Raw genomic sequence first — 16168 nt, forward strand, 5'->3', positions numbered from 1 at the left:
AAGAAAGAACCTTTTTTAGTTGAATATCTCACTTTCCAAATGAACCTAAGTACCAAAAAAGTTAAGCATCCCAACACCAAAATAAACAGTAAAAAAGCCAGGTCCAAAAACTGTGTGTCCAGATTTTTGAGAGCACACTATTCTTGTGTCTCCTTTTTAAAATTACTCCCTTTGGGTGTTTAGTATGAATTTGTTTTGGTAGGAAACTTTCTTACTTAATTTGTATAAGTTAATATGGTGTTATTACCTTTTATTGATCCATCACTGATGTGCTCAGGAAATGCAAGGTGAGTGAGTACTGGGCAGTGGGAAGAATTTAAATTAAGGTTTAGGTCATTCAAATAACTGAAAACCTGCCTCACTAAGTGATTGTGATCTTTAAATGACAGAGATATTTAAAGTGCTTGTTTACACCAAGAACTCAGCAAGTCAAGGAACTATAATCAAATGTTGATTGTATCATGATATAATTCTTAACTTGGGCATATAGAGCAGAAGTTGGCAAACTTTTTCTGTAAAGGGCCAGAAAGTTAACATTTTAGTCTCTGTGGGCCACATACAGTCTCTTTCAGTCTTTCGAAGATATTTTTGTAGACTCCTTTGAAATTGTAAAAGCAGGGTTAGCTCATACAGGCTGTACAGAAACAGATGGTGGGCCAGATTTAGCCTGTGGCTGCGGTTTGTCTACCCTGAGCTAGAGGAGTAATTCCCATGTTGGGATTACCAGAATCTTAGCATTTTAGCTTCTAAGAACTACATTATGGGATAAAATGGAAGATACAAATGTATGGAAAAAAAATAAGGGGCTCTGGGTTTTGGGGAGAAAACCTTAAGATAATTGCTTTTTTGAGACATAAAGCATAATCTTACCCTCTTTTTTCAAATGTTTACATTTAGGTACGAAGCCTATTCACGCCGCAGACAAACAGCTGCTCATAGTGGCAAATGCCCACATGCACTGGGACCCAGAGTATTCTGATGTGAAACTCATCCAGACCATGATGTTTGTCTCAGAGCTTAAAAACATTCTGGAGAAAGCCTCTAGTAGGCCTGGCAGCCCAACCGCAGATCCTAATTCCATCCCGCTGGTGCTATGTGCAGATCTCAACTCATTGCCAGATTCAGGTATTTATAACATCATTTCCTCATTCCTTTCAGTTTTGCTTTAACTGCTAGTTGAAGAGCTAGCTAGCTCCCAACTTCTGAGTGAATTTCTCCGCCAGATTAAGGGAGTGTATTAGTATGCATCCAGGGGTGATAGGCCGTCGGGTAATTGAGAGTTTAATATAGAAGCTATTAACACAAATGTGTACGGGGTTAAGGTACACAAAGTAAGGGGTGGTGCAGTCCTCTGCTACTAAGGGAATTAGGGACCTTTACCACATCTAAAGGTTTAGAAAATGGTAGGAACTTTTATCAGAACTTGGAAAAAGTAGTTATAAGAAGAGGATTATGTAGTAGGAGTGAAGGCAAAGCCATCAATAAAATGGGAGTCTCACTCTGCTCTCCCGCCAGTCTGCCCATGACCAAATCCAACCGGCAGGTCGAGTGGGAGGAGGGGTTGCAATTGATCGCATCAGCCTCCTGAGGCCCAGAGTGCAGTGGAGAAGAGGCAACCGGGAAATACTCAGCACGGCTAGTTCAATAGGGTTGCAACTTTTCAGTGAATTCATTAAGATCAATTACTAATATTTGGTGCAAAAGACTGATCCATATTCTCCTTGGATTTGACATTACTTCTAGAGCTCCACTAAACTACTTTATGTCCTGACTTACATTAATTTAGATCTCTGGAAAAATTAATTTCTGCATTTTAGATATTAAAGTTCAATGTAAAACATTTAAGTATTACTGTTTTGCTATTACTAAATTTTTTCTATGTTTAATAAGCTATTTTAAATTGTTTACTCTCTCAACAGTAAATGTGACCTAATGCAAATACTTGCAATTGGAAACTCATAAGTCACAAATCTAGAAAACATCTTTACTTTTTCTCCTCAGTAAATAAATGTTATCTTCAATAAATACTTGTCTTCAGCACCTCACCCAGTTGGCACCTTAATCGTGTCTTTCTTTCTTAGTCCTTCTTTTGAGTTGAATGCTCTCAGGTACAAGTTTCTGCTGCTTCATTTGCTTTCTTTAAGCCAGGGAGCTGTCATCTGACAGCACAGCATGGTGAGCTGATTCCGCAGGCAGACCACCAGGCTTGGAACCTGGTTCTACCACTTACAAGTGCAGTCTCTGAGTTCCTCATTTTTAAATAAGGGGATAACAGTTTCATCCACCACATAAAGTTGTGAGTTTGTTAAGTGTATAAAGCACTTGGAACAGTGCCTAACATGTAGTAAGTGCTAGATAAGTGATAGTTGCTTTTCACATGTTCACGGTACTGATACTGTGCTCATCACTTAACTCATGATATGTTGCTGTCATTCCTGATCACAGACAGAAAGAGATGGCTAACAGTCTTCACTAATCATCATCAGAAGGGTTCTGATATATTTCTCATATTTGCTTGTTAAATGGAAGCAATGTATTTTTCGAATGCTTCCACTCTTTTTAGCTCTTTATACATATCTAATATTTTTGACCAAGTAGCATACAATGTCCCTTATAGTATGAAACTGAAAGAGCCTCACTATAGTTCAAAATAAAGAATATTTTCTACCTAACCTAGACATAAAAGTGTTGAAGATCCAAAATCTGTTTTTGTTGTAAATGACTTTTTATTATGTATGCTGTATTTTACATATTCCCAAAGTTGTTACTTGACTGCATAGAATAGTGAAATACTAACGAGATATAGTGGTTTAGGATAATATTCTAAAAGCCTTCAGGGTTAAGACTTTCTTGGTGAATGCCACCGTGGGCTCAGGGAATCCTCTTTAGCTTGAAGAACCATTAAGAAACCTGAAGATATTTCTGGATGATCCTGATACTTTGTTCTGAAATAGTGAAATACTCTTCAGTCTGATTTAACCATATGAAATTGTTGGTGTTTGATTTTTTTTTTCTTTTTAGCAGTGACAACCACAAAAAGGCAATTGCATATGGCTCGACCTAATTAAATCATCCCGAACCTGGTATATCCACCTGACAACAAAATTTTGGTCATAAAGTCCTATAGAAGGTCTAAAATGCTAAATGGTAGTATTCCTTCCTTCTTTACTAGGTGTTGTGGAATATTTGAGCAACGGAGGAGTAGCTGACAACCATAAAGACTTCAAGGAGCTAAGGTACAATGAGTGTCTTATGAACTTCAGCTGCAATGGCAAGAATGGGAGCTCAGAAGGGAGAATCACACACGGCTTCCAGCTGAAGAGCGCCTATGAAAATAACTTGATGCCTTACACCAATTACACCTTTGATTTCAAAGTGAGTGCCCGCCTCTGGGCTGCCGCAGAACTTATGTCAAATACAAACATAGGACAAGAAAGATAAATATTATTTATAATGCTTACTTGTATAATCTTCAGGAATTTTTAGATTCTCAAAATGTCTTGACTAAGTATGCTTCTAAATACCAGGAGATTTGTTAGCTTTTTTTGTTATTACTGATTTGAGAACTTTTTTAAACCTTCAAATTTTCACATTTGAAGTAATACTGATAAATAACAAAAAGTTCCGAAATGCTTAGTTCAGAACACTTTATATTTATTAATATAGTTAACTTTCACTTGTCCGTACCATCCCTAACTTTCAGTAAGGATCTAAATAATAAGCAACCTGATATGGGTATATGGGTAATTTGACCTTGAATGAGTTTACATAATAGTCTCTCAAAATTTTCTTTGTACTTTCCATTGATGTCTTATTTATCTTTAAATTTTCTAAGTTTCTTTGGGAGATGGGGTTAGAGATGGTTGTACTTAGGGTCTATTTTATCTATATATGTCCACGTAGTCAAATTAATACATTCCCAGGCAGTGGAACACTCCAGGTTAATGAAAGAAAAAGATATTTTTTCAAAATAAAAAAATTTAGAGGACCCATGTACAAGACAAATTGTTCTTTAGAAAGATTGATTGTAGTGGTTTTCTGTAGGTAAGATTACTTTCCCTTTGCCAATTATCTGATCAGTCTTTCTGACTGTATGTAACTCCTCCATTGTACCTCTGTTTGACTTTCTGGCACTTCAGGCATCTATACTAAAATCTTACACTATCTTGAAAAAAATGCAAATGTTAGAAAGTGGTTTCATGTAAGAAGCCTAGAGGGAATATAATAAAAATACCAAAGTAAGTTTCCAAAATGGCCTTTCACATCTCCAATAACCATTTTATATTTTTGGTGCTTGTTAGCCCCTTTTTAAGGAACAAATAGGAAGAAGGGAAATCTGTGTGATGTTATTAGTTGACTTTTGTGCTTATGAGGTGGAGGGTGAATTGAATCTAGTTTTAGTATTTTTGCTGTTAGAGTAGTTAGTACTATCCCAAGTGATAGTTCATTTTATTCAGATCAGTCATACGCAGTCATGTGCTGGTAGACATTTAGTAACCAGCTTTCTGAGCCAAAGAAACACTAAGTCCAGGTGCCTGCTGATTTCTGTGGTGTAAGTATTCCCACTCTGGGCGATTTCAAGCTCCCAGCATACACCATTGAATTCAGAGTGAGGATGAGGCACTAAGAAAGCAGGTACTATCTGACCGCAGCACACCCTGCTCTTGTGCAACCTTAAAGGAAAACCTCTAGACTTCATGGCACATAGTTTACCATAGGTTAATTTCTATCCTTGTGACTGTAGTGATACGTAATACATCTCTGCCGGCACAACTCAGAATATCTGAATCAAAGTTCCCCACAATAAATGTTGCAGCTCTTATTGCTGTTTCAGTGTGCATGTGGTTAAAAAGACCAGATCATTTCTATCATACCTAGGCTTTGATAAATGTTATTTTTCCTTGTCCATCAATGGAAATCAGAGAAACAAAATTTGGGATATTAATCTGAGCCATCTTTCTTAACCATCCGCATTGTTTTAAAATCCTTTGTTGATATTTCTTCAAAAGATTTTACATGTGTTAATAATTGAATCAAAAATCTTATTGAACCATTTTCATTGTCCAAGGAAGTACAGGTAAAGAACCAAAAGTGCATGACTCAGAGAGTGTTTGATGTTTGAGTATGTAGGATAGGATGAGACAGAGGGATAGAGCTGTAAATCTGTGAGAGACAGGTGTACATGGGAAGATAAATATGCTGGCTGACTTGATAGATAGATGGGTGGGATGGGAGGTGGGTGGGGCTGGAAAGATAGGATGACCAGAGAAAAAACGGGGCATACCTAACAACAGAGAATGAAGCTTTTAGTCCAAATAACAGTGAGTGTTTCAATTTTAGGTAAAGCGTTTTATGCCATCCTATTATTAAAGTCAATCACTAAAAAAAGGATAGGTAATATAAAATATAATAGGATCATGTAATTAGCATTACATACGGATCTAAATACAGTATTCTGCCATTGGATCCGTAGAGTGTTAAATTTTACTCGTTTGGCTTAGCATTTGTTTCCTTTCTTGGTCCTTGAATAATTTAGAAATGTAGAAAAGTGATGTTTAGGAGTCAGATTCCTTTAATCTAGAACTAACTGGGAAGATACCAAAGGGTGGGTAAACAGTTAGGAGAATTACTTGTAGAGCAGGTGTCCTCATAATAGCTAACAGAATCCGGGCCGTAGACTGTGCGGCTTATAAATAACAGAAATTCATTGTTCACAGTTCTGTAGGCTAGAAGTATAAGCTCAGGGTACCGGCACGGTTGGGTTTGGATGAGGGCCTCTTCGGGTTGCAGACTGCTGTTTCCCTAAATCCTCAAGTGGCAGAGAGTCTAAGAGAGCTCTCTGGGGCCTCTTTTTATTAAGCACTAATTCCATTCTTGAGAACACTACCTTGATGACCTAATTAACTCCCTGAAACCCCACCTCCATCATATTAGGAGTTAGGATTTCAGCATGTGACTTTTAGGGAGACAGAAACCTTTAGACTATAACACCAGATACATTGAATTAACAGCTTAATTCAGACTTTTCGCTGCTGCTGTTCTCTATCCCACCAATCTAAGGGTGTGCCTGAGCCAGTTAATGCAAGTAGTAAATCTTTCTTTGTTTTGTCAAGTAGTAAATCTTTCTCTATTCCATTATGAAATTTATAGTATATAATTTTCTAACATTCTTTTTATAAGACAAACTTAGCATAATGCTAGCTCATAAATTATTTTCATTATTTTTACCTTTTTTTTCAAATACGTTTCTATAGACTTATTATAGTCTTTCCTAATATAAAGATTATTTTCCTTACATTATAGCCTTTTAAAAAGTTTGAATCAGAAAAAGGTTAGGAATCATTAGTCTAATAACCTACTTTTTGGATACGGCAGTATATAAATGTAAATACGTATGTACAGATATTTGGATGAGTTTGCAGAGATGTCCTTGCTAAGGGTTCTGATGAAGAAATTTTACTCTGGATGTTTCACACTGAGAAAATAGTTACAAGTGATGCCTCCAATTAAATATGTCTTACTTTCTAGAATGTTTAACATCTTCTTGAGGCCTGTGTTTGCAAAGGATTCTGTAAGTCTAGCAGTTGATCTGCATAATGGCACTCTAATAAAGTCACTAGGTTTATCCAACCTATGTAACAGAGTATTTCAGTTGTGTTTCTTTTACTTTATAGTTGAAGCAAAGGGGGGGGTCTCATAAAGGCAAATAAATCCACCCTGACCCTTGTGAACCCTTTTCCTAAAATGTCACTGTAAAACTGGGCATGAGCCAAAATGAAAGGATAATACCTTGTACAAATATCATTTCTTAACTATTTGAACTTGGAGTATTAATGGCAGAAAGTCCTTTTCTGGATTCAAGTAGGTACCTTAATTTGTGGCAAGGTTATGGTTTCTAAATGTTGAATGAGGCCTTCTTCCTTAAAAGAACAGTGTCGTTATTTTGGTCTTGGTCATGTCAGAACCAACAAACTGAAGTAATTATTTCCAAATTTCGATAATACAAGTTTTTTTCATTAAATTTTTTTCTTTTTTTTTTAAGCCGCCCATTTCATTGTGATAACATTTAAAATACTACTGGAACTCATTATGTATAGCATTTCTAAATAGATACTTCCATATCTGGAAATATTTCTCCACACTTGGGCTCAGGCTCTCTTGATATGGCTAGGAAGAAATTTGACTATAATCCCTCCTTCCCTTTTTAAGTAGGCTCCATGCCCAGTGTGGAACACAGTGCAGGTCTTGAACTCATGACCCTGAGATCAAGACCCTGAGATTGAGACCTGAGCTGAAATCAAGAGTCGGGTGTGTGTGTATATATATATGTATGTATATATATACACACATGCGCGTGCACACGCACACGTCCCTGCTGAAATGTTTTGGGTAAAGAATCCAGAATTTGTGAAATGAGAACATGTGAAAAAGAACACATTAGAAAAATTAACTGTATGTAGTATTTTGTACATATGTGGCATATCTGGGAAAGCTGAACTAGAATTGGCAAATCTGAAACATGCTTTACCATGACTTCATTCAGGTGGATTTGGATATCTTGAGGTGCAAGTAACTGAAAATAATGCCAGTTAAGATCAAAAAGTTAATTTGAGTCGTACCTTTTTGTGATGCATTTGTATAAAAACAGCTTGTTGAAACTGATAGATTTCGTGTAGTTCCCATAATGTTTATACTGATGTATTAGATTTCACTGACCTAAGCAAGCCATTTTTAAAGAAGATGCCTAGACACAGTATGGTGTGTTTAGCTTAGTGTGCTTACCACTTGTACACAAATGCAGGGCTTTATGACCAGTAGAGCCATGTATTTCCCTGTTGAGCCCTGTTTATTTTGTTAATACCCACTGAAGACTTGAGTCCTATTTGACTTGTTGTCGCGACAACAGGTTCCGAAAGTACAGGTTACTCAGGTATTTGGCTTTTACAAATCATGGATTGTTCTTTATATATCTCAAGTTATTCTTTCTTTCTAAGCATTTATTTTTCTTTTTCCCCAACCTCCCATCTCTTTCCAGGGCGTGATTGACTACATTTTCTATTCCAAGACTCATATGAACGTGCTTGGTGTCCTGGGGCCTTTAGATCCTCAATGGCTGGTTGAGAACAACATCACTGGGTGTCCGCACCCTCACATCCCTTCAGACCACTTCTCACTGTTAACACAACTTGAACTCCACCCTCCACTTCTGCCTCTTGTCAATGGTGTTCATTTGCCTAATCGGAGGTAGTGGAGTACTGCCCCGCACCGACGGGGGAGCTGTTGCTATGGACCTGTACAGTTGTAAATCAAAGTATGTAGGAGTGAAGTATGGCCATCCTTAAGCTGCTTCTTCAGGTTCCTTTCATTATGTGTTTGCTCTAAGATTTTGTACATTTTTGTGCATATTGGTATCATTTGGCACTAGGGCTGGAACCAAAGTATTACTCTTTCCAAATTTTTAATTTAACATATTTTTAAATTCGACCTTCTTCATTATTATATTAGGAGTCAACATTCATAATTAGTAAATCACCAATTCAAGGCCCAACAAGACTGTATTTGTTTTTCCAAAACAAATACTTTCTTTTGAACGGTTTCAAATGAGCCAACCATTTTTGTAAAAGGCAATTTTTAAAAACTATAAATATGACATTTTAAACCGAATGATGGCATGCCTTACAGGAAAAGTTTCTTGGATTTCTGTTTTCCATTATAACAAACTGATTTTTGGCTCCCCAAGTCTTTTGCACATTAACAAAGCACTTAAATTTGCTAGATCTGTACATAAACTATGATACAACCTTTAACCATAATATGAAAAATAGAGAAATTAAAGATGGTTGCACAATATGCTTTCAAAATCAAGCATTCAACAGCACATGACAGTTTGTTGGGCAAGCGCTGGTTATTTTTTTTTGTTTTGAGGAATCGCTCTGTATTTAGTTCCTCTATTAGTTATAACCTCATTAGAAGTATTAATTTTAAGCCTTTCTGTCCAGTTTATTTATTGGGAAGTAGTGGGTAATTTCTACTGCCACACATCTTGAAAATAGGATATGTTATATTTTAGGATGCCCACAAAATTAGTGTCCGGTATTTTTCATTATTCTCATCTACCTTTTTCTGTCTGGTTGTGCTAGAGAAACAGATATTATATGATCTGTATAATAATTTTTGCTGTTATAGTCAAATGTTTAAAAAAAAAAAAAAAAACTACTGAATAAAAAACCCCGATCCAAGTTTTAAAAGGGAAAAGTGATACAAATATCTCATGTGTTTCCCGAAGTAGGACAAGTGGCTATTCGTTTTGGCTTTTTGAGGTAACAGTGGAAAGGATTTGGTGGTTGGGGGGGGGGGTAGAAAGAACAGGGAGTAGCTGAAAACCTCGGATCATTTTTCCTGACTCTAGTTGCCAAATGGCCATTATATGCTTTTAATCTTTGTTTCCGTTGTCTGTCAGGGTTGAATTAAGAAGCTACTGGTTTATTCCCAACTGTCGATGCTCTTTAGAAGTGTTGGAATACTTTTTTTGCCCAGGAGGGGCCAGTTAAAAATCTGTGACTCAAGAGGCAGTGAACGTAATACTGTTTTCTGGGGGAAAAATTGGTTCGCTACTTGATGTTAATTATGGCACAGTTAACAGGAAAAGGTTGTGTCTGTGTTTTTAAGTTTTTCTTTATTCTGCTTTTTTGCTGCTATAAGAGTTTTCTGAAATTTATATTTTAAACTTTTCATGCACTTTACTGTTTCTAGTCTCAAAATGTGATATTTTTAATAAACAAGAAATTTTCCATTATGTGAATGAAATTTTAAAAGAAAATAGCCTATATTTGTGTCTCACTAATATATAAAGTACAGGTCAAATTTAAATTATTTAATTAGTTTTAAATATATACAATTTGCCTCCTCTTTCAAACCTAACATCTTAGGCTGTTTTATTAGTCTTAAATGATGCATTTCCTTTGGTCCTTTTATACTAATTTCTTCCATAGTAAATTAATCAGGCTGTATGAGATAATATTTCCCCAGAAGGATAATTTTAGTGGGATGTGGGTGGTGGGATGATGTAATGTCATATACGGGATTGCATCAGAAGGGTTCTGTAAAGCCTAAACTCCCTTTTAAAAGTGCCTAGTGATAGAGGCGTTGTTTGTCATCTATTATAATTGGAATGTCATTGTAGTTGAGTGAAGTTTGATGTAAATAAAATATTCTTTTAAAAATGGTAAAGTACCAGAATAAACAAACAGATAACAAGGAAACAACCATTAAGGTGACAGATTTTCCTCAATGTGCAGGTATCCCTTCTTATATACCTCAAACATTCAACATCTAGCCATGCAAATTGATTACCTGAACTGTAGTACTGGAAAGTAGAATAGCATGAAAAACTTAATTTTGTGGACATTACCTTTTTTTGTAATCAGCTACTGTATGTTTTATTTTAAATCTTTTGTTTTGGGTGGGTTTTCTGCTCTGGAGGTATATGCACTAACAAAACATTTTCCTCCTTTCATATACGCATGTTAATTAGCAATGTGAGCAATATTTCCTACCATACTTCACTCCCAATATTTTTTGAGATGTTTGTATAAAATGGAATTTAAAGTTCACTTATGATTGTATATGAACCACAGAGGAGCCCATTTATTAATAAAAAACTTTTTTAATAGTTAAATGTAGAGGGAAAAAATAAAAAAAAATTGGGAAACATTGTAAACAGCTTAAGTTTATTTTGTGTATGATCGAGGCACTCTGTTGCAGGAAGGTGTGTAATTGGGTTCTCTCTGCTTCCAAATGCACTCTTTCAAACCATTCATTATCCTGTGTATTTTTAATGTGGTTTTAGTAAATGTTGGTAGTAGCTCTGTTGAAGTAGGTAATTGTGTTATGTTTTGGGTGGCACACACACTTGGGGCATGGTGACCCAAATTTCATGTGCACGGTTTCCCTTTAGCCCACTGCCCAAATTTCACACACCTTTCACCCTTTGTTCCCTTTGTAAAAGGAGTGGTATCTGTTTTGAGCTGCCAATTCAGATGATCAGAAATGCTGCTCTCCTCAGTATTGTCTTGTTACAGTGCATGCCATTTGGAACTTTGGCAGTGAGAAGCCAAAAGGAAGAGGTGAATGACATATGGTATATATTCAATGAAAGTAAATATTTATGCTTATATACTTTCTAGTTCTCAGAATCTAAGTTTAATAAGCTTTATGCCATTGGGGCTGCTGCACATTTTATCTGAAGCTACGAGAAAATTCGGGCATTTTTAGGTTGTGATCATGTGTTTTTGTTTTAACTGTTAAATATGATTTCTGATAATTGTCTAAGAACTGGAGTGTTCCTTAAATTTATTAAAACAGTGTTGTTTGGGGAAGGGAAAACTGCACTGTTTGCTATTACAAGAGTCATACAAGTGCATGTCAAGTCACCCCTCTCTCAGGCATCAGTACCCGCCTCACAGCTTTACCCATCTTGATGGGGAATATTGCAGCATCCTCAGGGCTGACATCTGGGAAGCTCAAATCCACGTACTGCTCCTTGCTCGTTGACTTTGTTTTAAAAGATTGTGCCTGGTGTCAACTTTTAAGCAACAGCACTGCCTAAAAGCAAGCAGAGAACAGAATCCCAGCACCATTCTATAGGCAACTTTTTAGAATTCAGATATAGTAAATCTGTTCAAGATTTATGATGTTTTATGTAAAAAAAATTTTGTACAACGTAGCTGAATATTTTTGTTTCATTTCTTTGATGTAAGGCGTGTGAACGTCCGTTTGAATATCACATGTTAAAGTCAGGTAATGGCACAATGGGTTCTGAGACCAGCTTCCCGCCCCCCCATTTGCCTTGTTCCAAGCTCTTTCTTTTCAAATTGCTTTTCTGATATTCATAGGCAGATATTTAATTTTACTAATAAGCGTCCCGTGTGAATGTATTAAAGAAGCCACTGTGTTTGAGTGTTGTAGTTTGCAGAAATATAAAGCTTCTTTTCTTATCTGTCCGTTAGTCAGTGTGTTACAGTTATGTATTGAATCACAAAGGGAGAAAGTTGAAGGATACCTAAGGCTCATATCACTTGATTCTTTGGTGGGTTGTATTAGAATTGAGGATGTGGCACATTAAAACTGGAACATAGGCAAACATAACTGTGTTCCATTTTAAAATTGTATCTCCTAAGTATCTCTTATTAAGTGGGTGAAAAATTAAGTTTGTATTTGCATTTCCAAGAGTTTCTAAAAACCACAAATGCTATCTATACTTTCAAATCAAATAGCAAGAAGTAGAGAAAGCACAAGACAAAATAGATTAAATATGTTCTTTGATGGAATGAGAGGCATGTGGTTTTCATTCCTAATACAGGGCTAGGTTTTCTAGCAAATTGACTGTGTCCCCGTACTTACCAGTACTTATTTGTTTTTAAGTCTTATATTCTGAGAGATTTTAATAGCTTTGTAAAATGTACTGACTGAGGAGTAGCTTTGGTCACAGAAAACATAGTTTCTGATACATTTGGCAGGCCATAGAATAATGGTTATATAGCAAGCAATGACTTTATGGCACGTTTTCAAAAGTAGCACTCATATATACCTATATTTTGACAGAAATGTGAATTCTCACATTTATGAGGTACTCTTTCTCTCCGACCTGCCCTACCCTTAAAAAAAAAAAAAAAACAACTTTCTAATGTGTACGTTTGTTTAACCTTTTCCTTCTGAATTATGTCATGTTTATAGAACTCTGAGAATTCTAGGTAGATAAATTAACTAGGAAGAGTAGAATATTTTTCTAAGCCAGGAACTTCAACTAAAGTTTTCAGTTTGTAGGCAGATGAGAACTTTTATACTTATGGTTGCTTTGATTTTATTTTTTTATGGCATCATGATCACCAAATTCAAATTGAGACTTAAATAAATTAGTACACCTTTAACCTGGCTTATTTACCAAAGTTGAAATCTGTTTCCAGAACAGGATGGCAAGAGCATCTTTCATTTTACAGAATGATTTGGAAATGTTTATTGTATAAGCATCATCTTAAAGCTTCTGGGGAAGAAGAAAAAAGAAAGCTCTTCAAGCTATACTGCAGGGTGTTCTGAATAAGATCCATGAAAAGAAAAAAATTTCTTTTCAGGAAGGTGGTCAGGGAGAGCATGCATGTTTTCTTATTTTAACCAAATGCCTTCTTTATGTAAGTTTCTCTGTTGCATTACTCAAGTCCTACAGCAAGAAGTAGGGAGATAACTAGGAAAAACAAGCTTGGTTAACCTACTTAGTAATTCCTTTTGGCCTAAGTTTGTTTGGGCTATTCTTGGAACCAAAGGAAAACAAGCATGTTGAGGTTTTATTCAGCATACGTTATGACATGGAAGTAATGGAATGTTTTTAAGTAAAATTTTGCTTTCAAAGCCTATGAAATAAGGACATTTCTGTCAACTAAATGTTCATTTTTTATGGCACTTAGTATAAACTCAGTAGCATTGTCCCAAAATTAGAAATTGTGTTATCAGAAACAATAAATCACATTTTGAAAAGGGTGTGTAAATGCCAAGTGATATGACTCTTTTGGCATAGTACCTTGGTACATACAGCTTTCCGAAACTTTGAGAAGTCATAGTTTGGCACCTGTTAGTAGTTCTTTGTTTCAACAATCTCCCCAGATTTAGATAATTTTCCTACTTGCGTATCTGTCACTTTTAACTCTAAAAGCATAAGAATCCTGGTAACCCTCTCAGAAGTGGTCCGTCCTTGCTCATTTTAGTTTTGTGTTAATTTCTAGTTACTTGACATATAACTGTATTTTCTTTGAAGCTAACAATGGTTATATGTACCACATTCGTTTAGTTAGTTATCTTAACTCACACAATTGGCTCAGCATTGATGTGTCAAACAATGGCTTTGCTTCTTAACAGGCTTAGTTTCCTGCTACTTGTTTCAGTCTTGATACAGTAAGTGATGCAGTAGTCTGGGTGTGTATGTATTCAGAAGCTGTACTGTTCTTTCTCTGTGCTTAACTTGCTAAAAATATATTCCCTTACCTGTGAAATTCCTGAGCGGTGCTCTGCCAACTTTTTTTGGGGGGCGGGGGGAGGAGTTTGGATGGCTGTATTACTGCACACTGGATCTGGAATTGTTCAGTGTTGTGAGTGGCAAATTTCTTAAACACCAGCAGCACTGAGAAGTGCACTATGGGCATTCGTACAGTTGTCCAAATGCAAGCATTTCTTTCATCCAGGAGAAGTTGAGGAATAGAGTTCATTGGAGTCCTTGGAATATTTTGAGGATGAGCATTTCAAACTTTGGCTTTTTTACCTCTGGATGGGGTGGTATGGAGGGAGTTTTGTTTTTTGTTTTTGTTTTTTAAGAGAACGTGTGTGTTTGTACCTTCTCTTTCGGAAAGGCCAGGGTGTTGATCACATTCACTTTGGGTTAATTTATATCTTCCATCATGATTTCTTTCAACCATAAAACAAGTGCCAACTAAATATCCATGAGACGATCTACTCTTCAACTCAGTTTACCATTTGAATAGGGAAAGGTTCATTTATTTTCATTATTTGGCATTAAGTTAATAATTCATTGTTTTGCCTAAATTTGAGTCATTTTGTGGCCTATAAAGTGTTTTTGTAACTAATTTAATGGTTGGTAAGCAAAGCACTTCAGTTTAAAACTGAACAAGGTATTTTGGTAATTTTTCCCCTGAATACTTGGGGGTTTCTATTGATACTATTTCAGAACAAATTCTCCTGTTTTAGGTTGTATATTTACTTTGTTTTTGTCCTAAGAAAAAGCCAAGCACTAAATCAATTTGTTACTGTGTTCCAGTAATCAGTTTAAGATCTAAGATTTTCCTTTCTTTTTCTTTTTTCTTCTTTGTGTTCTTTTTTTTTTATTCATTCTCTTTTTAATTAGAAGACTTAATGAAGTGCCATGTAATTATAGCTTACTAGTGTTTAATGTTTAATAGACTGGTTCTGTGGTGTCCTAATCATTTAACACTGTCATCCTTGGAGAAAGTGGTTCTGCTCTTACTGAACACATTCTCTCTGACAAAATCACCAGCTGCTTTATTTTTCTATTTATTACAGTTAAACAGTTGATGAGATCTGAAACTTGAGCAAACTGCTCAGCTGAGATGTTTTCACAATAGACACTGTACAAAATGTGCGTGCAAAAGGACACAGTTGGGTGGTAGTATTTTTTCATTAATGTGAACATTGACTAAACAAAGCAGTCCTGCCTTTTAAATCTTGTGGCAGCTCAGAGGGAGGTGCTTAAGAACCTTAACTACTATGTCAGATGACAAAATACTTTTTTCCATTTTGGAGATTGGGTACTGCTCACACATGATGTATAGGGCTAAATATATGCTTGTTTCCTTGCACCTGTGTATTTCCTCTCCTCTCCCTCCCTTTCCTTCCCCTGTAGGCAATAAATGGCCATTTTGCAACTGCATACCTTTGTCTTGGTTTTTTACTGTACTTGTGCAGTATGTGTCTGCTTTTAGGTCAGTGCATCTCTTGGAAAGTGAAGTAAGAAGCCAAGGTAATTCAGGCAAAAAGTTACAAATTCATGCTACCCCCCCCCCCCCCCCCCGTGAAAGCTATATTACTGCTTAAATAGTACTTTGTTTAGAATAGATTTGGAAGTTAGGCTTAGTTATGGCTTGCTTTGGCTGAAGAAATCTGAGCAGAGGGACTCAGAAGTGAGGCTTTAAGACCCAGTGTGCAATTTGCCCTATTCCCTTTTCTTGCCTTGGTGATAATAGAAGTGTATATTGAGATTCAACTTTCCATCCTAAATCTTCAACTTTGACGAACAGAGCTCGCCTGCTGACCTACACAGAAAATGAAGTGAGAGAAACAACAGCGAAATCTCAATGTCTTCATAAAGTAAGGTTTTGTTATTGCAGCATGATCTAGCCCATCCTGACTGATATACAGCCATCAGATCTGCTGAGTTACCAGCAGTAATCTGTCTCAATAAGTGGACCTCCCAAGACCTAGAATAAACTCATTCAACAAACATTTCAAGTATCTACTATGAACAAAGTGCTTTGGGGATATAAAGTTGGACAAGTTCCGTATCCTCCCAAGAATTCACTTTGCAAACAGTCTTTTATGACGTAAAATATTAAAGTGTTATAGTAAAGGTATCTTAAATTTTTAGAAT

General features: G+C 36.1%; 1 protein-coding gene across 1 annotated transcript in view; it reads left to right on the top strand.

Annotated features, from left to right (window-relative positions):
- LOC111149014 (CCR4-NOT transcription complex subunit 6 like) overlaps positions 1–15451 on the top strand; it is a 119044-nt gene extending 103593 nt beyond the window's left edge. Inside the window, exons 10-12 of the mRNA XM_022505892.1 lie at positions 898–1125; positions 3173–3375; positions 8036–15451. Coding sequence (XP_022361600.1) covers positions 898–1125; positions 3173–3375; positions 8036–8248 — 644 coding nt within the window. The 3' untranslated portion in view covers positions 8249–15451. The remainder of the gene's footprint in view (positions 1–897; positions 1126–3172; positions 3376–8035) is intronic.
- Positions 15452–16168: the final 717 nt, after the last annotated feature.

The sequence above is a fragment of the Enhydra lutris genome, unplaced genomic scaffold, assembly GCF_002288905.1.
Source record: "Enhydra lutris kenyoni isolate GAN:26980312 unplaced genomic scaffold, ASM228890v2 scaffoldscaffold21, whole genome shotgun sequence".
NCBI classification, from domain to species: Eukaryota; Metazoa; Chordata; class Mammalia; order Carnivora; family Mustelidae; genus Enhydra; species Enhydra lutris.